This window comes from Sminthopsis crassicaudata, chromosome 1, assembly GCF_048593235.1.
Source record: "Sminthopsis crassicaudata isolate SCR6 chromosome 1, ASM4859323v1, whole genome shotgun sequence".
Taxonomy (NCBI): Eukaryota; Metazoa; Chordata; class Mammalia; order Dasyuromorphia; family Dasyuridae; genus Sminthopsis; species Sminthopsis crassicaudata.
Window position 1 is genome coordinate 412,812,578 of NC_133617.1, and position 24,235 is coordinate 412,836,812.

A 24,235-nucleotide genomic window follows, 5' to 3' on the forward strand; every position below is an offset into this window, starting at 1 on the left:
GAGTTCAAATCCAGCCTCAGATACTTATTAGCAGTCACACTCTGCTTCAGTTTCCTCAGCTGTAAAGTAAGCTGGAGAAGGAAATGGCAAACTTACTCCAATAAATCTGCTAAGAAAACCCCAACTGGAGTCACAAAAAATGACTTCAACTCAGTAACAACAACAACGAGCCATGTATAGTGTGCATGTAACTTTAAAAATGGTTAAGATATTTAACTGTATTCTATATGGTTTTACTCCTTTACCATGGAAGAATGCCAGGGGTGTTGAGATATAAAACACCACTCTTTCTGGAAACTCACGTTTCTGTGAATGAGCTTACCACAAAGATTATGACAAGGGAACAAGATGTGTTGTCACACATGCTGCTAACATCATATAGCTTTTCAATTATTCAGCTGTGTAAGATTTAGATTTCTAAACATTACATACCAAGGGGCTACATTCTTCATAAAAAGTCAAAACATCTGAAACCTGAGATATTACTCCAAATCAGAAAGACCTTTTAAATGATAAGACCACTTCTAGTTATGAATCTGGAAATTAGAGAGACACTTAACCTCCTTTAAATATCAGTTTCCTCATTTATGCAATGGGGATAGCCATACCTGAAATACTTACAAAATAAGATTATTTTGTGAGAATTAAATGAAATTACATGTATCAGAATGCTCTGTAAACTATAAAGTGCTATTTAAATGTCAGCTTTTATTATTTCACAACTAATAAATTAAATCATGGAAGGAAACAAAAGTTTGGACCCTTTTCCCTCTATAATTAGATTCCTTTTATTTGGTGAAGCTTGTCATGAAGTCTTTTATGATTCAGCTGCTAGGATTTCCCTTTCCAGATGGCCTTATTATTTTTCATATGGACCTGCTATAGAAGTATGTACATGTTTCTCTCCCTATAGAATGCAAGGTCCTTGAGGTCACTGTTTCATTTATATTGTGGTATCCTAACCAGCCACCATAATTCCTGACAATAGGCATTAGGTTAATGAGGGCTGGGGAGCAAGTATAAAATATCAAATCAGCTTAGAGTTTAGAAAAAGGTCCATAGCTCTACTATCTTGAATATTGTTTTTAGCTTTCTCAGTATTATTATTATACATGAGTTATTGTTGACAATCATAAAAAATAGTTAATTTCAAAGAAAATATATAAATTTCTTCCAGTTGTTCACTAATATAGATTCTAATCACTTATTTACATAGTAAGAGCAGAATACAGTTATATTTTAATGTAATTTGTGACTATATTATACATATATTATGCATGTATATTTTTCAGTGAATACACAATTCCAAATAATGACTTAAGAACTTGTATTATGAACCAAGCATTTCTGAATATTTTTTATTCTCTTCTATAATTTGACAATATAACAGGGCTGACTCATCTTAAGTAAGAAGAGTTGCAACTTTCCTAAATAGATTGTTTAAAATTTTAGCTTTTTATAAATAAAGTTTCATTTTGGGAATTTAGAATATATGATTTTATTTTATATTATATATATATTAAAATTCTTATTCTTTCATTCAAAAGATTAAAATGGCTCACCTATATATTTTTATCAAAAAAAAAATTTATTTTAAATACTTTTTTTTTTTTTTGGCTGGGGCAATTTGGGTTAAGTGACTTGCCCAGGGTCACACAGCTAGGCAATGTTAAGTGTCTGAGACTAGATTTGAACTCAGGTTCTTCTGACTTCAGTGCTGGTGCTCTATCCACTGTATCACCTATCTGCCCCATTTTAAATGCTTCTCACTGAATTCTTCTTTAGTTTTCAAATAATTAATATCTTATTTCAAAATCATAAAATTTAACATTCTAGTGGGGGGATTACATTTTGTAACTTGTTAAACTAAATGTTACATTTATAGCAGTATTGCAATTTTTGAAAAGTTGCAGTTTGCAAAGTTGCATTTTGCTGGTATTTATTGCAATAAGAATTATAATAATGATGTTAGATGGAATTTGATTTGTTTTTATTATGTTCTTCAGTTTTTATTTTTATATATTCTTTTAAAATAACTTGTTATTATTTTCCTATTCCATGTTTTATCATATACCTGGAAGGTTATTTTTGTAATTTTTTTATATCAGTACAAATCTTGTGTAAGACTTTTAGTCGGTCAGTAAAGTTCCTCTCCTCTTTGTTCTCCTTTTTCTTTCTCTTCCCTTTTTCCCACTATTTCTAGACTCCCAGCAAAGTTTTTTTCTTTCCACTGGTAATGAACTGGGTCTTAGTAGCTTTCATGGCCCATGGAAGAGCCTTAATATTCATTGATTGATTATTGTTAATACACAAAACATATCTCAAAAGTTTGCCCAATTATCTATCTAGTCTTTCCTTTAAATAAATGAAGGTACTGCCAAGCCTATGATCTGGAGTGGGATTGTATTATCTGGCATTTACAGATATCAAAAGACAGGCAACAGCCTACAAACACATGTGAGTTTACTCTTGGTTCCTGACTGCCAGTGGCCTTTCTGATCCTGTTTCCATGGAAATTGGCATTAGATTGGTGGTGGGGGGAAAGAAAGGAAAAAAGAAAAAGAAAAGTTGAGGAATTTTTTTTTCCTTTAAAATTAAAGAAAGAAAAAGAAAAAAAAAAAAAAAAAGGATACTTGAAACCCTTAACCTGTTTTGCACCCATCTGATGCTGGTTTCCTTGGCAACAGAATCAGAGATATCCCCACCCATTAGCTGGGATCAGGAACTCTTGTTTGCTGATCTTAGTAGACAGCTGGTTGAGATGAAAGCCAGCCAGACTCAAAGCTCCTGATAACAGCAGAAGGAGGTGAAAAGGGACAGTATTAAGCAGGAATTTTAAGCAACCTGAAACTTTGAAAGAATGTTCACCTTTATTTAAGATCAAGTTGACTGATTGTTCAAGAGGACTTGCTATATGGAAAATGATTGCCGGCACAGGACTTAATACATGCTATACATATTGAATAATCTCACAGCTGCCACTTGCTCCTATAATCTAAGTATGGTTTAGTGCTCTTCCTGAAGTCTTTTCTTGTGAAGCAGGATTCTTAACCTTTTTTTTTTTGTACCATGAACCCATTTTGCAGAGTCTGACGAAGCCTGTGAACCTTTCCAAGAATGATATTTTGGATGCATAAAATAAAATGCATGGTATACAAAAAAAGACTAAGATTAGTGAAAAATAAAAATGTAAATTTTCCCTCATCCAAAATCATGGATCCTCTTGTTGGGGAGAAGGGCTTGTATGTACCCCAGGTTAAGAATTCTTGTTAGAAAGTCATATTCAGTTTTCCTCTGAATTTATACAAAGGTCCTTATCCATAAATCAATATTTTATTACCAAAGTGTTTAAATATTGCCATTATATAGCCTATATTTAATATACTTTTAAAAAACAATGGTTAGGATTCTAGGAGATTAATGTGGGTCTTACCTGTCACTTTACCAGGAACTGGAACTTATTGTATTCTTCAAATGATGATAATAAGCAACTCACCTGCACCTTGGTCTTGGGATATGACCTGAGGCTTCACAGTCAACAGATTGGCAAAATAGACCAAGTTATGGTATATGAACGTGATGGAGTACTATTATTCTATCAGAAAGGATGAAGGGGATAGTTTCAGAGAAATCAGGGAAGAATTGTATCAACTGATATATAGTGAATAGAATCAGGAGACCACTTTACACAATAATAATAATTTTGTACAGACAATCAATTTTGAAAGATATCTGATCAACAAAATGGCTAACCACAATTTCAAAAGATTAATCCGGCTATGAAAGGTAATGAATTCAGAGTGTAGATTGAGGCATATTTATATATTTGACGTGGTCAATGTGGGAATTTATTAAAACTTTAAAAAGACTATGTAAATTTTAACCAATGATGATGATAATGATATTTCATGTGGAGCATCTTCTTGTAGAAAGGTGAGATACTCACTATACAGATGGAGATATACATACAGGCTTATATATATTTCAGACATGGCCAACATAGGAATTTATTTAGATTGACCATACATGTTTATAATTGGAATTTTGCTTTTCATGCTTTCTTAATGGGAGTAAGGAGAAAAGTGAAAGAGAAGGAAAATGAATTTTAATTTAATTTTAAAATATTTCAAAAGTCATATGACTCCCTGAAAATCACAATAAAAATTTTTAAAGAAGTTATAGGGGAAGAAGAGAATGACTATTAAACCAAACTATTAAGGATGGATAGTACTTTACATTCTAAACGTGAAGCTATGTATTAGCACTATTACAATTCCAGAGTGCTATGCAATGGATTCAGTAGGATGAGCAAGTAAATTGAAAAGCAAACTAATGTCTCTTCAGGCACTGGAACCCAGAGAGGAAATTTGCTCCCAGGTGGAAAACGTGATGCAATCAACCAATGAATCTCTCACCCGAAGAACAAGAGTTTTTTCTTTCTTATGAATTGTCTTTTTGCAGGGGGCAAGATATGGGTCACTTCATAGAACAGCAGAAAGAAAACCAGAAGGGCAAAGACCTGAATAGATGAACTTCTCTTTGATGCTGATGGTTTAGATTAGAGAAAAGGAAACAGTTTCTTCCTGTTCTTTATTCTTCCTATATAAAATACTCTCAAGAAATCTTCTGCCAGAATCCCTTGATTTAACCAAAGAAGAAAATGAAAGAAAAGAAAAGAAGAAAACCATTCATCAAGATGCTAACATTGGCTAGGAACAATGCCTCTCATTTCATGCACATGATACATCAGAAGAAACGCCTGCAGAAATTAAATTGGCTTTGCATTCCTTTACTTCAAGGTAGAGGTAAATGAGAAAGCAGAAGATTGAGGAATGAGGGATTGAGTGGGGAAGGTATACTCTGATGATCCATATTGTCCTGATTCTGCTGCTAAAGTCATGATTAGAGGGACATACTTGGAAAGGAGAAAAAGAAAAAGGTATGAGAAAAATCCTGTCCCTCTTTTTCAAACCTCTCATTCTCCTTCCAATTTCCCTCTCTGGGAAATTAATTAATCTGAACTATCAACTCCTAACTCAGAAATAGTTCTCAAAGGCTTTGAATGTCAACTAAACAGTAACTGGATTAGGTGGATATCAAAGTTTACCTATTTCTTCTATCCCAAACTAGGATGGAGAAATTTAATTGCAAAAAGAGTAAGGTGGCCCAATTCATAGCTGGAACAGTGGTTACTAGAATAAAAGGGCATATATAGAGAGCTTTAAAGTTTGGAACAGCCTTTAAATGTATTATTTTACTTGATCTTCTCAGTCTTGGGAGTGAGGTCCTATCAATATTGCTATCTTTATCTATAGATAAAGGAACTTAGTTAAATAAAATTAACTAAATAAAATGGCTTTCACAGTTACATAATTTGCACCCAGGTCTTATGAACCCATTACCAAGTCTAGGCCTCTTTATGGTAATGCTCCTGTGAAGTGAAAATAAATGGTTAACAATCTTCAAGTTTCTTTCTTTCCTTCCTTCCTTCATTTTTTGTGAGATAGGGTTTTCCTATGGAAGCCCTCCCAGGTAAGTTTAACTACTGACCATCCCCAAAGCTTCACCCTGCTCCATTTCTGACCTGGGCCAGATTGCCATACCCTCTCCTTAGGCAGCTTGGTGACCACCCACTGCTAAGAATTCATCATCTTGGTGCCAGATTTACTGAGGACACTTATGGGCTTTAGCCCTATGCAGCTCAGAACTCCTAAGATCAAGTGATCCAGTAGCCTGAGCATCCCCAGTAACAGAGAAATTAAAAGCATGCACCATCATGCTCAGCTCTGACGTTTCTCAGGGCAAACTCTCACCAATATTCCAACAGAAATATTCATATTCACAGGTGCAACAGCGCAAACCTATTAAAGAAAGGGGTTGTGTCAATCACAACTGTTTTAACGCCCCCTTTAATCTTTCTCCAACTAGTTGAATAGTGACAACAAATAGCAGACCCAAGGCACAATTAACCTATGTTAATGAAAATTTAAGACTTAAGAGTATAAAAACCTGCTTCCTACTTTATCATGGAGAAGCACACAGTATATGCTTGTTAAGTGTAATAAGTTGGGTTTTTTTAAAGTCATGTTTTCAAAGGATGAAGTAAGTTTGAGTTCATTTATTTACTCCAAGGGAAAGGCGCCCAGCCAGATGGCAATGGAAACAAAGGCCAGTCTTCTTCAGCACCACCCAGGGCAAGCTTTCCACTGAGCAGCCTCCCCAAGGGTGCCAGTGGCAGGAGTGGTTTTAGTGTTACGGACACTCTTCTGATTGAAACTAGCCCAAGACCATCTATTTCTTTTGCAAGTTACCACCATCTGGTAGCAGTTCAGTAGTCTGCCAACCTGGGTGCAACTCAAAGTGGCAACCTCACAATGAACTGAGTGTCCTGGGATAAAGTTCTACATTATCCATCTTGGGTTTTGAGTACAAGTAGGATATTACTCATATATCTTTATATGAGGAAGCTTTTAATTTTTTTTAGTTTATTATTTTTAAAAGGGAAAGGGAGTTGTGTGTACAGATCCCAGTATTTAACTTTCTTAATACCACTTCCTTTGCCTAAATGTGCCAATAGCAGGGTTGGCGGTTTTTCAAGTTATATTTTTCAGCCAACTACAAGAGGTCAGAGGCCTAAAAATGGTTGACAATTCTTATTTTCCTAGCAAGTTAACGGTCTCTCATTTTAAAAGCTAACACCATTCCATACAACTTTGTGGAAAACATGTTATCTGTATGATATCTAGAAACAGTTCCAAAGGAGTTCCTGAATTCTAAAATTGGAAGGCAGCTGAGATGATCCAGCTCTAATCCTAACTCTTTGACCTTTGTAAGTAGCCACTCTGCTTATTTATGAATACTATTCACTGATGGGACATTACCTATTATATCCGGCAGCCCATTACATTTCTAGAAAGTGAATTGCCAATCTTCCTCTATTGTGCCAAAAATCCAAATCTCTGGAATTACCTTTGTGTTGTATTCCTCCACTTTTCTATATATGCCCAGGACATAACACATGCTAAAAGATGAATTTAAAAACTTCTTTTCATTCCTTCTATTCAGGGCTCAGACAATAGTTAAATCTATAACTATGAAGTCTTGTTTTTTAGAGAATGATGGGTCGTTTCTAGATCTGTGAATTCTTGACTAGAGAGCTCCTAGAGGGAAATTTTCCCACCCATTCATATTAACAATTGCTTTCTAATTGGTGAGCACTGGGGTATTGACAACCCCAAAGCCACATGCCTAATAAGGGGGACTAAGTAGCGCAATGGATAAAATACTAGGTCTGGAGTCAGGAAGATCTGAATTCAAATTTGACCACGAACACATGATAGCTCTGTGTTAATAGGAAAGTGACTTTTGCTTCAATTTCCTCATCTGTAAAATGGGGATAATAGCCCCTCCCTCCTTACTGTTGTAAAGAGCACAAAATAATATTAAAACATTTAGCACTGTAACTGGAATGTAATGAACACTATATGTATGTTAATTGCTACTGAAAGCAAGATTTGAATACAAGTTTTCCTATCTTCAAAGTCATCTAAACTTTCTAAACATAAGACCCCACTAATCTGTAACAGAACAAATACCTATCTTTCTGTGATGATTTAAATTACTCAGAAGATAGTGGAATTGTATGAGAATCCTTTTGGTCCTTTGGGTTTTATTGTCATTAAAATATCATTGCGTTAGGTTTTCAAAATCTTGAACAATCAGTATTGTTCCAAGAGATGGCTTGGAAAAAAATATTTTTCAAGGAATTTACTTATACTGAGGATTCCTAGCCCATCTTCATTTTACTTGCAGTTCTAGTGTCAGAACTGCAAATATCCAGAGGCTAAGGGTCTTAAGGGAAATAAAAACAAGAAATGTCAACTATAGTTCAAAGGTGATAGAAGCTAAGTCCCATATTCTGTTGGCTAATTTGATCCTTAACCCACAGAGGAAGGAGGCTCTGAAATGTAAGACAGTGATCACAGATCCTGGTCCAAAGGGACATCACTCAAATATCTTTTAACAGAGGATCTTATATAAGTTCAGTAAAGATTTTTATCTGTGGCTTAGATAAAAAGCCTAGAATCACTTGTTTGCCAGGTGTCCAAATAAAGAACATGGTTAAAGAAGTGATGGATTTCTGAAAATAACAAGGTTTTTGTTTTTGTTTTGTTTTTTAACTCTTTCAAACAGTAATTAAAGCAGAGGGAAGAAGTGAGCTTCCTCGGCAAGATGTAATATCATTAAGGACATCAGTAATTTAGAGGAAGAACTAAAGCTTAAAATACAAGTGGAGTTTCTAGATATGAAGCAGTTCACATGTCAGATGTTGGGAGAAGAATCTTGAAAAGTTTTATCTTTTCTGACAACAGAATTAAAGGTTTAAAGACTCATTTTAAGGAGAACAAAACTTAGAAATAATACCCCCCATCTCCTTCCTTTCCTCTAAATTGTTAGGACAACTCAAGCAAGCCATAAAAAACTGTCTGCAATCTTTTCCTTCTATAAAATAAAAATTCTTGTCCACACCTCATAGAACATTAAAAAGGTCAAACTAAATCACATAGATGTGTTCTGAATATACCATAAGAGTTACTCATTTTTTTTCAAGGAAAGGACTAGGGAAACAGTCTTCACAGGACTTCACTAGGTAAGAGGTACATAGCAGAAACTTATTTTGGAGATAGGAAGGTCAGAAACTACTGTGCAGTATGAGATCATGTTAAACTTTTATACTCATCACTTATACATAAAAGTATTATTGAACACATAAAATTTAAGTGAATAAATGAAATTGTAAATCTAATAGAATAGGAACATTTTTCAAACTAGATTAAAAAAATAACATTCCCTAAAAGTGATAAGGAAGGTTAATATAGAAACCAATTCTTAAAAGAAAAAGAAAAACAAATTTGGATAATCAAATGGAGAAAAACTCTGCTAGCAACTCCTGGGATAAATATTTGGTCAGCCAGTGTTTCAAAATAACACTCATGATAGACTGTTTAGATGACTTTTAGTATGTAGTAACAATATCAAGGAGACTCCTAGTTTCAAAACAAAGTGAGGAAATAGACTTTCTGCTACTGGTTCTTTCTGGAATAGAGTAATCTGAATGAAAACAGTTAAGAGAGATGACCAATAACCTTGAGTTACTCAGACTCAGGACAGAAGATTGGTTGAAAAACTAAGGAACTACAAAGTATTACTCTTTGAATAATCAAATCTATAGCGCTTGGGATTCCAAATACTTAAAAGGAAGTGGAAGAGAAAAAATGTAAATGCATATTAAAAGACAAGAATTCTTCAAGACAGAAAAAAATAAGGGAAAAAATTGACTTGAATGTGGAAGAAAAAAATCTGTGGAAAAAATTCTAATGAAGCCATCATGTTAAAGAATGGAGTGTAAGGAACAATGATTGATGTTAGTATCTCACCTGGAAACAATAAGTAACACCAGAGCACCAGGTTAATATCTGCCAAAGGGAGTATGTAGCTTAGAAAGTTGTTTTTTGTGTAGCAAAAAAAAAAAAAAAAAAAAGGCAAGAAATCAGACTACATTAGATGAATGGAATTGTTATTGATGCTTCCAAATTCACTTGAACCACAAAAGTGGTAACAAAGTCCCTAAAATTGTCTTTAAAAATAATTTCATATATATATATATATATATATATATATATATATATATATATATATATATATATATATATATATATATATATATTCATAAAACATGTATATATATATATATGCATATATATGTATAAACTGGAAAGAGCATAGATATAGATAAATAGCAAGTAAATGGATACAAATATACATATCTAAGTAAAAATTGCCAACTTGGAAGTTATCAAATTTTTCTGTAAAAGTCAACAGTAAAAACAACATCATTATAGAAAATAAATTAAGGAAATTTAACCTTGTAACCCCTTCTGGGATTAGAAACACTGAATTGGGCAATAAAAGCTGTACATTGTGTTACAGATTTCTTCAAGCTATAAGCTATGTGAATTTGTTTAGATTGATTTATGATTAAAATGAATTCACAGATTTTCTACTAATGATGTTTCCCATTGACTGTTGTTAGGCAAAGAATTTGAAGGGAGAGGTGAGGTTGGGTGTAATTAAATAAAGTAAAGCTTAATTTATTAAGCACATAGTATTGGAAAAAAAATTCAGGAGTCTGTTGACTTTTCTCATTTCTGAGCTTGCATTCTCCTTCTCAACCTACCCACTTCCTGAGATACACTACCTACTTCAGCTATGTAGATGGTCATACCCTGGATCTTGCCATCACTCATTATACTCAAGAAATATGAAATCTCCTTGATCTTAATTGGCTTTTTTCTTCCTCTGCCTTCCTTTTCATAGCCTTTACTCTTTATCCACAATCTTCAATCCCTTGATTCTCTCAATTCTATACTCTACCAGATCATTTTCCTTGAAATAGCTACTCCTCTTTTCCCCAACTGGATCCGTTGATGAACCAATTCACCTCGACACTGTCTTCCCTTGAATCCTTACCCCCTTTATATCACCAATTAAACCTAGCCAAATTTTAAGGATCACTCCCATCATTTGCCTTCTTTGCTCTTATACATGAATTATTGAAGATGGATAAAATCACTCCACTATTCCAAATGAATCCGCTGTAAATTTGTTACAAAACTTTAACTGGGCCCTCACTGCTGTGAGGCAATTCTGATACCTCCCTTATATTCACTATCCCACTCTCCACAACTGCCCTTCTGGATCTTTTTATCCCTTCTCAAACCTTTCCTCCCTCCACTCTTTTTTTTTCATACTTTACAGAAAACATTAAGGCTACTTGCCCTCTTCTCTCCCCTTTCCTCATCTCCTATCACTCAAGACACTTTCCGGTACTCTCCCCTTCACTCCTGTCTCAGATGAAGTAGCGTTACTCCTTACCAAGGTTAACCCCAGTTCAAATGATTCCACTCTCATCTGTCTCCTCACAGATTGCCCCTTTGTCATCCCCACTCTTATCACTTCTTTTTAATCTGTTTGCTGCTTCCTTTTCTGCTTCCTACAAACATGCCCCATTCTTTCATCCCCATCATTGTCTTTTATCATTTCCATCCTCCTTAAAGAGTAAAAGCTGCCATACAATAGGAGCCTCCACACTCAGTTCTCTCCCTTACAATCTGGCTTCTGACTTTAGCATTTCACAAAAACTTTTCTCTCTAAAATTATCAGTGATGGGGCAGCTGGGTGGTGCAGTGATAAGTCAGGAGGACCCGAGTTCAAATTTGATCTCAACACTTAATGTTTCCTGGCTGTGTGACCCTGGGAAAGTCACTTAACCCCAACTGCCTCAGCTAAAATAAACTAGTGATTTGTTAAGTTGCCAAATTCAATGACTTTTTCTCCATCTTTATACTCCCTTACCTCTTTGCAGCCTTTGACACTGGCAATCACTTCTTTATACTTTCTCTAGGTTTTCTGGGACACCATTTTCTCCTGGTCCTCATCCCTTGATTTCCTCCTTCTGTCTCCCTTTTTGGGTCCTATTTCAGATCAAGTCCTCAATCCCTCAGTATTCAGTCCTTGACCCCACCTCTCCACCTATACAACTATATTTGATGATCTCATCAGTTTCCATGATGATTCTGAAATACAGTTCCCCAATTCTCTGACCTCTAAACTTGCATCTCCAACTGTAGTCCAGATGTTTCAAACTAGATGTCCTCTAAAACTCAACCTATCCAAAACAGAACTTGTTATTACTCCCTAAACCCCTCTCCTTCCCTATTACTATAGAGTCATACTGTCTTCTTAGTCCCTTTAACTTATAATTTAGTGGTTATCCTCAAGTGCTCACTTTCTCTCCACATCCCCCCTCCCCAATCTCTAAACTGTTGCTAAGATTACTCCATTTCACCTTTACATCTTTTGAATAAGTCCTTTTCCTTTGAAACTGCCCTCTTGAATTCAGCCACTAAAGGAGTTTTGCTATAAACCAAATCTGAAGTTACTGGCCCCCTCCTCCGTCCCCTCCAGTGGCTCTGTGTCTCTAGAAAGATGACATTTAGCACTCAAGATCCTTCATAACTTAGCCATTTCTTTTTTCATACTTTTCCATTCTTATACCTTACACTCCTCCCCACAATACTCTTTGATCTAATGACATAGGGCTCCCTGGATGTTCCACAAACAAGACAACATTTCTCGCTCTCCAGGCATTTTCTCTGGCTGATGCTCATACATGAAAAGATTTCCTCACCTCTACTTATTAATCTCTGTATCTTCCATTAAGTACTACCAAAAATCCTACCTGCTACAGGCAGCCTTCCCCAACCAATCTTCCTTCATTCCAGAGTCCTCTCTTTGTTAATTATTTCCTATTTATCCTATAGTTTGCTTTGTCTATATTTGTTTGCATTTTATCACCCTGATTAGATGGGGAACTTCTTAAGAGTAAAGACTTATCTTTTGCCTCTTTTTGTGTCTATAATGCTTATAGTAGGCATTTGATAAATGCTGATTGAATGATTGATTGATTGATGTTCTTGTAATATTTAGGATCTGGAATTGTCAGGACTGGGTAGATTGCAACCCACCTCTATATATCATTAGACTTAGAGAGCTACCTAAATCTCAGAAAAGTTAAGTGACTTTCTCATGATCACCCAAGCAATCAGTATCAAAGTATCATACATAGACTGAGTATTCAGAAAGATTAAGTGATTTTTCTATAGGTCTCACAATTATTAAATAAGTAAGTATACTTTTAACTTGGGTCTTCTGACTTCTAAGTCGAGTGATCTTTCTACACACTACACTTTACACCATACTTGCCTTCAAGGTTCTGGCCTGTGAATTCTTGTCATGAAAATATAAATAGGGAGAATTAATTCAGATGCAATAATTCCAGCTTCTCCAAAGCTTCTCTATCATTTCTTCTCCCAACTTCTATCCCATACCCTCCATTCCTGTCAAATTGCCATTTATAGCTTTAACACTGTTCATAATCTATAGCAGACACATCTGGTATCCTACATATGAACTTTATGAGAGTTCAAATACAAATTCATTAAACAGAACCAAAAAAAAGTTCACTTAAAAATTCTTTTTAAATCATTTTAAAGATAAATTGTACTTACTTATAAAATCCATATTAATACCCCCACCCCATTTCCAACACCCTGACAAAAACTTAATAAAGAACGGGGGAAAACACTTGTTGGTACTAAAGCCTTTACTGTAATAAACCAAATATATTTACAATTTATACAAATGTTTAACCTTCAACAAAAATACAAAAAACATATCACAAGATGCAAAACCAGGGAACAAGTTCATTGGAGACACCACTGCTCTACATAGGACAGAATGCAAGTTGAACTGCAAAGAACAGAAAGGTAATCTCACATATTCAGGCAATGAGAGCAATCTGTAGGAGGTCACAGAGAAAGAAAAATAAAAGGCTCCAACATTCCTCAACAGACTCAGTCTCTGACTCCTAAAACCTTGGCTATCTGTCCATTTGTTTTGCCTCCATGCTTCCTTTGGGTCTAGGCAGGTGACCATTATTTAGTTTGCTGAATGTTGCCTTCTTTTGTAGACTCCGAGTAGCTTCATGAAAAGGTTTGGAAACATCAGATTTCTTTTTTGTTCCTTAAGTTACAACCTTTCTACTTCTACAAATTCAAAACATTTTGGCCCAGTTCAACTCTAAAAGTTAAAACCACATCATGTTTTCAGTAGATTACTTCATACACTGTAGCTTTCTTGTCTCCAGAGCCAGTGACTATGTATTTATCATCCACAGAGATGTCACAGCTAAGCACTGATGAGGACTCTTTGGACTGGAAAACAAACAAACAAAAAAGAACTCGTTACTGAGAGAAGTGATTTAAAAAAAAAAAAAAAAAAAGACCACATTCACATACAGTTTCCCAAGTGGGAAGAGCCAAGGATAACACAGACAAGTTACATTTCTGCAGAATTCTAGGAAAGGGGGTCCCCACCTGGAATATACTGGCTCCATAGGGCGTCCTCCAAGCATTAAGAAGGTTATCTTTCCCAGTACTCACAAACCATTTACCTGTAAGTAGAAAAGGTACATGGAAAGTTTTAACAAGAAACAGAAAAAGCCTCAAATTTATCATAGACTGTATTTACCTAAATTTCACAAATATTCTTTTAATATCCAGCTATTAATATCTGAACAGGAAATTCTCCAGTGAGGGAGAAGATGATTTAAGGGGGACTATAAAAGTCTATGAATTCATATGGACAATGATGTCCTCAACTGAAACAGTAAAGGCTAAAGAAGGACAAGTTTATGGTGAAGATGGATTCTGTTTTCCGTTATGCTGAGTTTGAGACAATGGAAATGTGAGACTGGAATTCATGAAAAAGAGGAGGGTTGGATATATAGACACATTTATGTCTTAATATAATATAAATTTCTACCATTCCCAATGTAACTTATATCTTAATATACTGTAAATGTCTACCATTCCAAATGTAAGTTGTGTCTTAATGTTTTAATATAATGTAAGTTTCTAACATTCCCAATGTAAGTTTTGTAGAAAAAGTGGATAAAAAATTTAAAGAATACAAAATCTACATTAAGGCAACTCCACTGTCCAGATAACATTTCTCATTAGTGAGAAGGATTGAAGCAGACACCCATTAGTAGTTTCAGAGGGCATTAATATAATGGAAAAATTATTATTATATGTAGCTATTTAACTCAAGAATAGTATTTGTTCTGACATGTGAGTTTTATGTTTAGTTTAATTTTTTTAACATGTTCTAAAGATTTGTTTTCTATTCTACTCACCACAGTAAGCAAACTTCAGTGACAAAACACAGCTTTCATGAAGATGCAACTGGTACTTGTCTGGCTTATTGACATGTAGTACTTCCACATTACTGCTCTCCATGCCCACTGCTAACCATTCTCCAGTTGGGCAATATCCAAGAGAAAAGATCTATAAAAAAAATCAACAAGTTGATTAATTCTTTTGCATAAAAAGTTAGAGGGGAAAGAGGATAAATGATACCAGGTTATATCTCTATCTAGAGTTCTTTATCTCTCCATAGATATAGATGGGAAAAACTCATTTAGTAATATATAAAATATAAAAATATACTAATTATTACAGTGTTTGATTTCCAAGTAGAAAAGCCTTAATAGCAAAATAATACAGAAAAAAAGGCATAAAGGAAATGAAATGAACAATACTTTTTCTTCACTCTTAAAAAAAGTAATGATTAGGAAGAACTAAGTTTCACTTAAAGACTCAAAATTTTCAACATTTTCCCAACTTTCATTTTGTATAAAGGCAACAAATATAAGAATGACATTGAATACATTTTTACGTACATTCCTAAACTAAAAAAATAAAGTCATATGAATCAAGGGTGCTAACTTTTTTTTAACATATAATTTACTTTCCATTCCCTCACCCTCACCTTCAAAGAAAAGGAAAAATCCTGGTGTGAAAATTTTCATGCATATTTCACTTTCTATCTCATCACATCTTTAAAGAAAATTCTAAGTCCTGGTTATATTCCCCCACCCTCACCCCCCATGAATTCAAAATTCTAGAAGCATTACATCATCATCCCCTCAAAGACTTGATAAAGCTGGTCCCTATTCTTTTTTTTAGGGACAAGTCATGAAGAAGCCATTAAAACCAGCTGCTTCCAGTAACTGAAGGACCCTGTGATGATCATTCAGGGTCCTTTTTTGTTATTCCACTGTTCTTTTGTTTCATTAACTTGGAGCTCTGTTGTGGGCAGGAAAGGCTCTCCTTCCCCTTGCTGACCTTGCACAATATCTGTCCTTGGCCCAGGGGTCCTCTAACTTAGCTGAAGTCTTCCTGCCTCATTGTCTGCTGTGACCCTCAATCATACACTTATGACAAGGATGGCCTGTACTGCAGAGCAAACCTCAAAGGTCAGCAAAACCAAACTGTTCCTCATCTGAACGTGCCATGGAATATTCTCACTGCTGTATCACAAATTCAAACTCTACTTGGGCAAAGGAGACAATTATAGGTTAATCAAGATGAAGCAGACCCTCGAGGGAAGTACAAATGTAAGGGATGATCATAGATTCCCAGACCATAAAGGACAACCACAGCCCACAGCCAGGAATATCGAATCAATTTTTATAATGCCAGATATACCAACAGCCTAGAAGAGAATGCATACTGGATTCTTGTAATTCTTTAACATCTTAAATAAGACTATGTAAGGTCTATATAAGACTTAACCTGGGAGCTTATGGTATTAGGTCATTCTGGGCGTATTTTTCCATCACTCTGGTTAGGACTTGAAAGTTTGCCAAAGGACAATTTGTCTGGGACTCTCTAGGACTTGGGGAAAAGTCTAGGATTCATACCAAGAGTAGAAATTTGCCTTTAGTTGGATGAAATAAATCACAAGCAATGAACTTCTCCTCCTACCTTAGCTCTAGTCATTGTAGTCTTACCGTATGGAGCAAAGGTCCATATATGTTATAGGGTGGTAGAGATTGATATTGTGCCATTATTTTCTAAATGTGAGGGCCAGCAATCAGTTTTTCCATTCTAATGGCCTAGTCCCTATCCTGAGGGTGCAATCTTCCCAGTTTTTCCAAATTTGGCTTCAGATTTAGACACATCTCCATACCACTCTCACCATGGGAAATGTTATTTAAGTAATTTTCAAAATACATACCTCAAAGCTCTGAGGTTTCCATTTGTTACATTTAATTTCAAAACTCCAGTTATCTAATCAGTGACAAATACATTTTAAGGCATAAGTAGCTGAACTGGGATCCCCTAAGATTGCTTTGCTTATCCTCCCTTGATGAAAGCAAAACTACTAACTTTCTAGGCTGCTGTGATTATTTTTTCTCCAATGAAAACATGCTGTATATTTTTCTAAGCACTATTTATATATTAATCAAATAATGATCTTTTGACCTATATTAAAATAGTGAGCATATGTATAACAGACTTTCAAATACTGCTTAAAGAAAACAGTGTATTCTTCACTGCCCAAATTCCTTGAATGAAATCATGCATAAACAGAACAGAGCAGACTGGTTCAACTTTTACTTCGTGAGCCTTGGCTGATGACACTTTAAAAACTGTGGGCATTTCTCCTTCTTTATAAAAAAATTCACAACTTAACCCTTCCTTATGAAACCAAGTGCATATTCAAAGGGAGGAAAGAGAGAGTCCTCACCTGGGATGTGAAGTCATGCTGCTGTAGCTGCCGCCCTTCTCTCAGGTCCCAGGACCTGACTGTATTGTCCAAACCTCCCGTCCAGAGCTTGGTGCCATCATTTGAAATGTCAATACAGCTGGCTCCATCTGTGTGGCCCTGGAATTGCCTGATAAAACAAACCCGATTGAATAATGATTTCCTGCCAGAGCTCAAGGTAAACACTGTTGTATTGTTAGTTTTGGACTGTGTAGGCATGTGTCATCTCTTCTGTGTCTGCTGATTTGTAAGATGAAACTACCCTTCCCTTGGGTAGGATATGAAATTATACCTGCAAAATTTTTTTTGTGATGTAAGCAGTAAGGAAAGAGAACTCTATTTCAGCTAACTAAACAAGAGAAGTTAAATAATTCCTTATTAGCTTCCCCCCCCCCAATATTCTTTCAGAAGTTCCAACATCTCTCATACCTATAATTTTTTTTAAGGGCAACAATGCAAAATCCCAATTTCATCCTCAAATGAACACGGTGTAAAAAGGACAAGACCTTCTTAATCATATGGATGTGATCCACCCTCTCCCGCCACCCCCATTGCCATCTGTGAAATGTCACATTAAATATACTGAAGGCTTAGCAGCATTACCAGGACAGGATCCAGAAGACCAAACTTTCCCATTACCATGACTGAGTCAACAAAAGGATGCCCTTTGTGCCAGTGGGTTATGAGCTCACATATTTACTCAACTCTGTTTTCAGTGTTAGAGCTTCGCATTAGGAAATCCTAAACCCAGTAACAAAGGGTCATTCCAAGTTCTATTCAGCCCTCTTGACCTCAAGTTTGGCAAAAGAGATCAAAAAGACAATTGCTGATGAAAATGGCAGGGATCTCAACAAGTTATTATTTTGAGGTAGAGAACAAACAAAGGAATTACATATATACTCATTTAAGTACCTACTATATATTAAGTACTATGGTAGGTATATTACAGCTCACTGAAATTGGATGTAAATCTACCTCTTTCATTTCAGTATCCTAATGCCTAGGCCTGTATCTTATATATTAAAAATTTATTTATATTCTCATATTCTCCTCCTCTGTCTTCTCCCACCCACTAAGAAAGCAACAATAGAATACCCATTATGTTTCTGGATTATAGCTTAGACATTTTTAAAATATCACACATATTGTTTCATTGGTCTAAGGAATTCCCAGTGAGAAAATTCTTTCAAATCACACAGATTGCTAACTGTTTAGCAACTTATAACCTTATAACCTTAGAGAGTTGCCTCATTTACTGAGAGGTTAACCTAGTGTCACAGGACGTTGTGGATGAAGATCTGACTCGAAATCCAAAATACTTGCACTGTATAAGCTCTCGCTCTCTCTCTCTGTCTCTCTCTCCTGTGCCTCTGCCTCCCAATTATGTACTATAGAAGCCTAAATTATATTTGCTGATGATGTCAAAAAAAATGAAGTAGGTCTTAGAATTACAATATGGAAGAGGACCTCCAAATTTCTTTTGATTCTAAGAGCCAAAGAATCCCAAAGCTTGAGAGCTGGAAGAAACTTAACCATTGTGGCCCAAGTAATACAAGACATGAATCGTTACTATAATAGCCTCACTAATCTTTGCTTAAAGATTCCAAAGGAGGGAGGAAAGGAACCAACGACCTCAAGGAAGTTTATTCCACTTTTAAACAGCTCTACAACACTCAAACTTCAGAAGAGAAATATAAAAGAAAAGTAAGCTAATTTTTGTTTTTAAAATTTTAGGAACTTCAGTTTTATAAAAAACTGTGGTTTTCATTGTGGTGTGGATTCTCTCTCCTTTTAATAAAAACAGCCAATTTATCCATGTTTTAGTAGAACTCTACACAAGTGTTCTGGCTGAACAATTCATCACTGATGGTCAACCTGATGATAAGCCTTTCCAAACTTGGCAAGGATGGTTTTTGGAGAGCAAAGTTTGTCAGCTGAGTCACACTACAAGCCTCTCTCCCTCAATGATTAATGCCTAGAACTTATGATCTAGTGGAATAGCTTTCAAGACCCCAAAGACATCTCCAGATAATGATGAGGCATCCAAAGCAGATTTTCATAGAAGTAGTTCTTGAGATTATAGGAGAAACAAAGATAGAGGATAGAAGGCATTTTTTAAATACTCTGTAATTTGGAAAATGATTTGGACTCTTTCAAAGCTCCTGAAAATAGAATCGCTTGGACCATGTCACTTTCTGATACCAGAAAGATCTGAGTTCAAATCCAGATTCAAGTACTTATTAGCTATATAAATCTAGACAAGTCACTTACCCACTGTCTATCTGTTTCTTTATTTGTAAATAGGGAATTTGTAGTAGCCCCTGCTTCACAGGGCTATTGTGAGGATCAAATAAGATTCTGTAAACATGTATAAAGTGCTTGGAAAACTTTTAAAGAACAACATAAAATCTTGTTATTATTATCAATTATTTAAATCATCAAATCTTGCTATCTTCATAAAATAGGATATTCTTTGACTTAGTCTTTAGTTACTATCCCATTAGATGCATTTCATTATATGCTTACCAGTAAAAAGCTTTAATATTTGTTTGAAAGGTGTGTTGTAGTTCTTTTCGGCTTATATGACCTTTTTATGCCTATTTAGGAGTTTTTATATAAAAAGGAAACTCTTCAGAAGAAAAGGCCCATACTCGACCAAGGTGAAATAACATGTAACTGAGGCACGTGTGTGCACACATACACAGGCACACACATACACATAGATACATAGATAGATAGATAGATAGATAGATAGATAGATAGATAGATAGATAGATAGAGAATGAATCTAAAGAAGTACCAAAAAGAGTCCAGAAACTGAATTTGTGATTATATGTGAATACCTCTATATTGGTCAAAGACATACATTTTGAGTCTTGTTTTACAAATGGTAAAACTTAAACAGAGAGATCCATAATGTCAATTTCTCATGGTTTTCATCCCCATCCATCCAAATATGCCTGCATGCATCCAACTAATAATTACTGAGTACCCATAATAGACAGGGAACTGTTTGCTATAAAAGCTGAAGCAGTATCATCAAGTATCATTTACTTGTCCTGTAAATCAATAAAATTAATTCTATTATCATGTCAACACATGCAATAAGAATAGATTCTGCCTCTATGCCTCTTAACCTATTTCTACAAATACGGCTTCAAAAAAAATAAAAAATTTTCCTACTCTCTGGTATATACACTTAAACCCATGATGGTAGGTATCAAAGAAGCTTCACAAAATGAGAGATCCAAATAATTCATTACATATTTCAATTCCATTCTTAGCATTTAAATGATTTTTAAATGAAACCATACTTTCTTTAATATAAGTGCCAGTTATTATTATTGATAAAGATGAGGGAAGGCACAGATGAGGAAGAATAAAAAATTGCTTCTTAAAAGACTGGAACAAGCATAAAGATCAAGAGGACAACATACAGAAAGGACCTCAGACAACAGGATTTTGCTAGATATAAGCATCTTATTGTGTAGATTTTATTTAGGTCTAAGAGACACCAACATTTTTTAAAAAACCATATGGCCTTGAAATATGTTTTTCTAATAATTTAGAACAGTTTATATTGTTATATATCTTATTTAAGTAGCTTCTAATGTTTGAAAATGAACAACTCTAGCTAAGAAGAAAAAGTTCTGATGAAGCCCTCTCGTGATTGATGTTTAGTTTCCTCAGCATATGTCCCATACTGGGACATTGGGATGAATTAGTTGAAGAGAAAGTAAAAATTCAGGACAGAAGGCTTGGTCATAGCCTTATAAAGGTCTAGGGTAGACATTCTTAAATTTTTGAGGGGGTCATGGCTAACACTTTGGCAGTCTAGTAATTTATATGGATTCTTCACATAATCATATTTTTAATACATAAGGTAAAAGACAAATACATAGTGAAATAAAACAAAACAAAAAGCTTGGTCTAGAGACTATTGATCTTTATCTATGAAATCCTATCATATCTGTGCCTTTGTTCTGGTTTCCCCCATCAAATACCTGGAGGAATATCCTCTCCTTGTTGCTTATGTCTTAGGTTTCTTAGTTTTCTTTAAGATTCAGCTAAAATACTACCTCCTACAGGAGGCCTTTCTCAATCTGTAAACTGTTTGTAGTTTGTGTGTGTGTGTGTGAGGGGGGGGACATTTCTGCATCTTCTTCATATCTCCAGGATTTGGCACTAAGCCTGCGATATAGCAAGAACTTAATAAATGCTGGTTGATTGACTACCAAAAGCAGTCTATGAATTAGGAGCATTATCGTTATCTAATCAAATAATGTGTCTTCTGAAAGTTCTTCTTCAGGGGCCCTAGTCACCTACCTGACTAGTGTCTGGTTGTGCAGATCCCACACTGCGATGTTCCCATCGCTGCAGCAGGAGAAGCAGACCTTGGAATCGGGGCTGATCGCCAGGGCATAGCAGGCAGGAGCGGAGGATGTCAGCTCAGCTTTGATGCGTGGGGTCGGAGCTGCCAGGTCCCAAATGGATAATGTACTAGCTTCTCCACCTACTATAAGGGTGCAGCCGTCAGGTAGCAATTTACAGGAACGGATGTAATTATCTCTGTTCTGTGAAATAAACATTAAATTACTACAGTGCACTATCCAATAAAACATAACATTATCCTTCCAACACTAGTTTGCTTTTAGACTTCAGATTTGAGATATCTCAGGTGCCAAGAGTACAGCAAAGAGAACATTCCCAACCCTGAAAGGCAAAATAAGATAAGGGGAAATTTTCATCTCTTCTATTCTCCAAATCAGTGAGGTATTATCACATATATTGAAAAAAAAACCAGATAAATTACATCCATTCATTAAGTATACAATAAATTCATGTGTTTTTGAAGCAATAGTACAAGATTTTTCTGGATTTTTTCAGTGATTAAGAACAGTTGTTATCAAGCATTGAAAGAACTATGGAAACTTTAGCTAATTGATTTTGTCAACAATTAAATTAAATCTACCTTACATAGTCCAAAAAACCACACACAGTGTAGGTTTTTGGTTTGGGGTCTGAATCCTGTCCAGGAAAACTGAATAATTTTATGAAATCAGGTTGGAAAATGACAAGAATTCCTGTGGCTTAAATGGTAAAATAGCTTATGTCTCTTAAAAAATAAAAATAAAAAAAAAAACCCAACCAAAAAACCAAAAAACCTGTTACTTGGATTCTTTGCAACTTCTTGAACTCATATTCCCTAGAAGGCAGTGTGTAACTCACAGGAGCTTATCTATGATAGGAAAGTGAATGCATGCATCATTTAAAACAGCAAAAGACCTCTTGCAATCTAAGGCATATGGTATATAGTCTATAAATCTTAAGAGTTAGCGCTACAAGCTCAGAACACATTCTATCTTTTCTCTGCATATGATATTTACAAAATGATAGTACTATACTCAGAAATAAGCTTACTGATTTATCTTTCTAAAAATCACAATTTTAGGTTTTTCCAAAGCCTTTTTGGATAGCCATTTTCCATTACAAACTCCTATCCCATAAAGCCTCCTTTGTAACAAAGAAAATAAATCAAGAAAAATCAATTAACACATGATGTCAACAGGTAAGCATGTATAATATTCTCTATCCGTAGTCTACCACATCTCTACCAGGAGGCAGAAGGTTCATTTTATCACCTATCCTTTGGAAATAATATTTTGCCCTGCTTTCGAAACTGAGACACTTAAAAGAGTCTTTATGATAGTATCTGAGAGTTTCCCTATCAGAAGACAATGATAACTATTTCTACATCCCTAAAGTATCTTTAGAAGTTGTCAATTTTTCAGAATGCTTTTTATGCTATTTTGTTGTCCAATTTTTATGCAAAAGTTAAACAAAAATAAAATTTGAACTGATTAAAAAGAATTCCCAGTGTGTTTCTAGCTTTGCTCCAATTCACTAAAAGGTAAACTGAGAAACTTTCTTACAATAAGAATCCAAATAAATCTGAACTGGGGGGAGGGGTCACAGCAGTTTGATTCTATCAACCACAACTGTAATAAATAAAGTCTTTAACTCTAAAGAGGGGGAAAAGTCAAGCAAAATACTAAGCACAGGAAACAGAACTGGCCTCTATTTCCTCATAATATGAATAAAATCCAAGCCAGGATAGCTATTTCCTTATTGAGTCTCAAAGGAGAAATTACCCTTGTGCATAAGTTCCTGCTCACTTACCAGACAGTCCAGCTGAGAGACTGGACTCTTATTGCCAGGTTGGCTGATGTCCCAGACTTTGACACATCCCTTCCCCCCAGTGTACACGTGTCTTGTGGGGTTGCTGATAGTAACTGCACACACTACTTCTCCATGATTAAGAGTGTTGATCTGACGAGCATGTCGAGGGATTCCGGGTCCGATGAGAGCATCAGGAGGAAAAGGTACAGGCTGCATTTGACCATCGGCAGTAACGTGAAAGGAGTATGCGCTTTGGGGGAGGGGCAAGCAGGGGAGAAGAGTAGGTTTTGGATAAAAGGAACATAAGAGAGAAGAGAGAAAAAAAAATTCATCATAAAGAAATCTGTCACTAAACTCAACAAAGACTTAAAGGCCTGAATAGGTCCTTTACTTGATTAAAGTTATTTCTTCCTCACTTGAAATCAATTCAAGTTGAAGAATTAAATAGTAACAGAATAAATCTAATATAGATGGCAAAATAAATTTGTCAACTGCAGGAAGGCCACCATACTGAGTTATGTCTTGATGAAATAAAATTAAGCAATTATTTTCCATGTGTTTGTATGTTTATTTAAAAATAACACAAAACTTTCAAATCATACATTCCGATTAAATATTGTTCTGTTGCCCTTGGCAAATATTTAAGGTACAATTATAAACAAACTATAAAAGCCAACATACCCACTGTCTGTTCATTTCAAAGATCATTTTGTTAAATGCTTGGTTTGAAAACAAGAGAGACAAATAGAATTCCTGTGGTTCAGAAGATAAGACATCTGCCATTCCTAAAAATCTGTGTTGGAATCCCTAGTAACCATTC

General features: G+C 35.2%; 1 protein-coding gene across 12 annotated transcripts in view; it reads right to left on the reverse strand.

Moving 5' to 3' along the window:
• Nucleotides 1-13,207: 13,207 nt before the first annotated feature.
• LOC141550006 (transducin-like enhancer protein 1) overlaps nt 13,208-24,235 on the reverse strand; it is a 118,477-nt gene continuing 107,449 nt past the window's right edge. For all 12 annotated transcript variants that reach the window (XM_074280126.1, XM_074280121.1, XM_074280132.1 and 9 more), the window contains 6 exons: nt 23,416-23,665; nt 21,562-21,809; nt 17,218-17,365; nt 14,819-14,969; nt 13,998-14,074; nt 13,208-13,835 (listed from right to left, as the gene is read on the reverse strand). In XM_074280126.1, the coding sequence (XP_074136227.1) occupies nt 13,728-13,835; nt 13,998-14,074; nt 14,819-14,969; nt 17,218-17,365; nt 21,562-21,809; nt 23,416-23,665 (982 nt within the window). In that variant the 3' untranslated portion in view covers nt 13,208-13,727. The remainder of the gene's footprint in view (nt 13,836-13,997; nt 14,075-14,818; nt 14,970-17,217; nt 17,366-21,561; nt 21,810-23,415; nt 23,666-24,235) is intronic.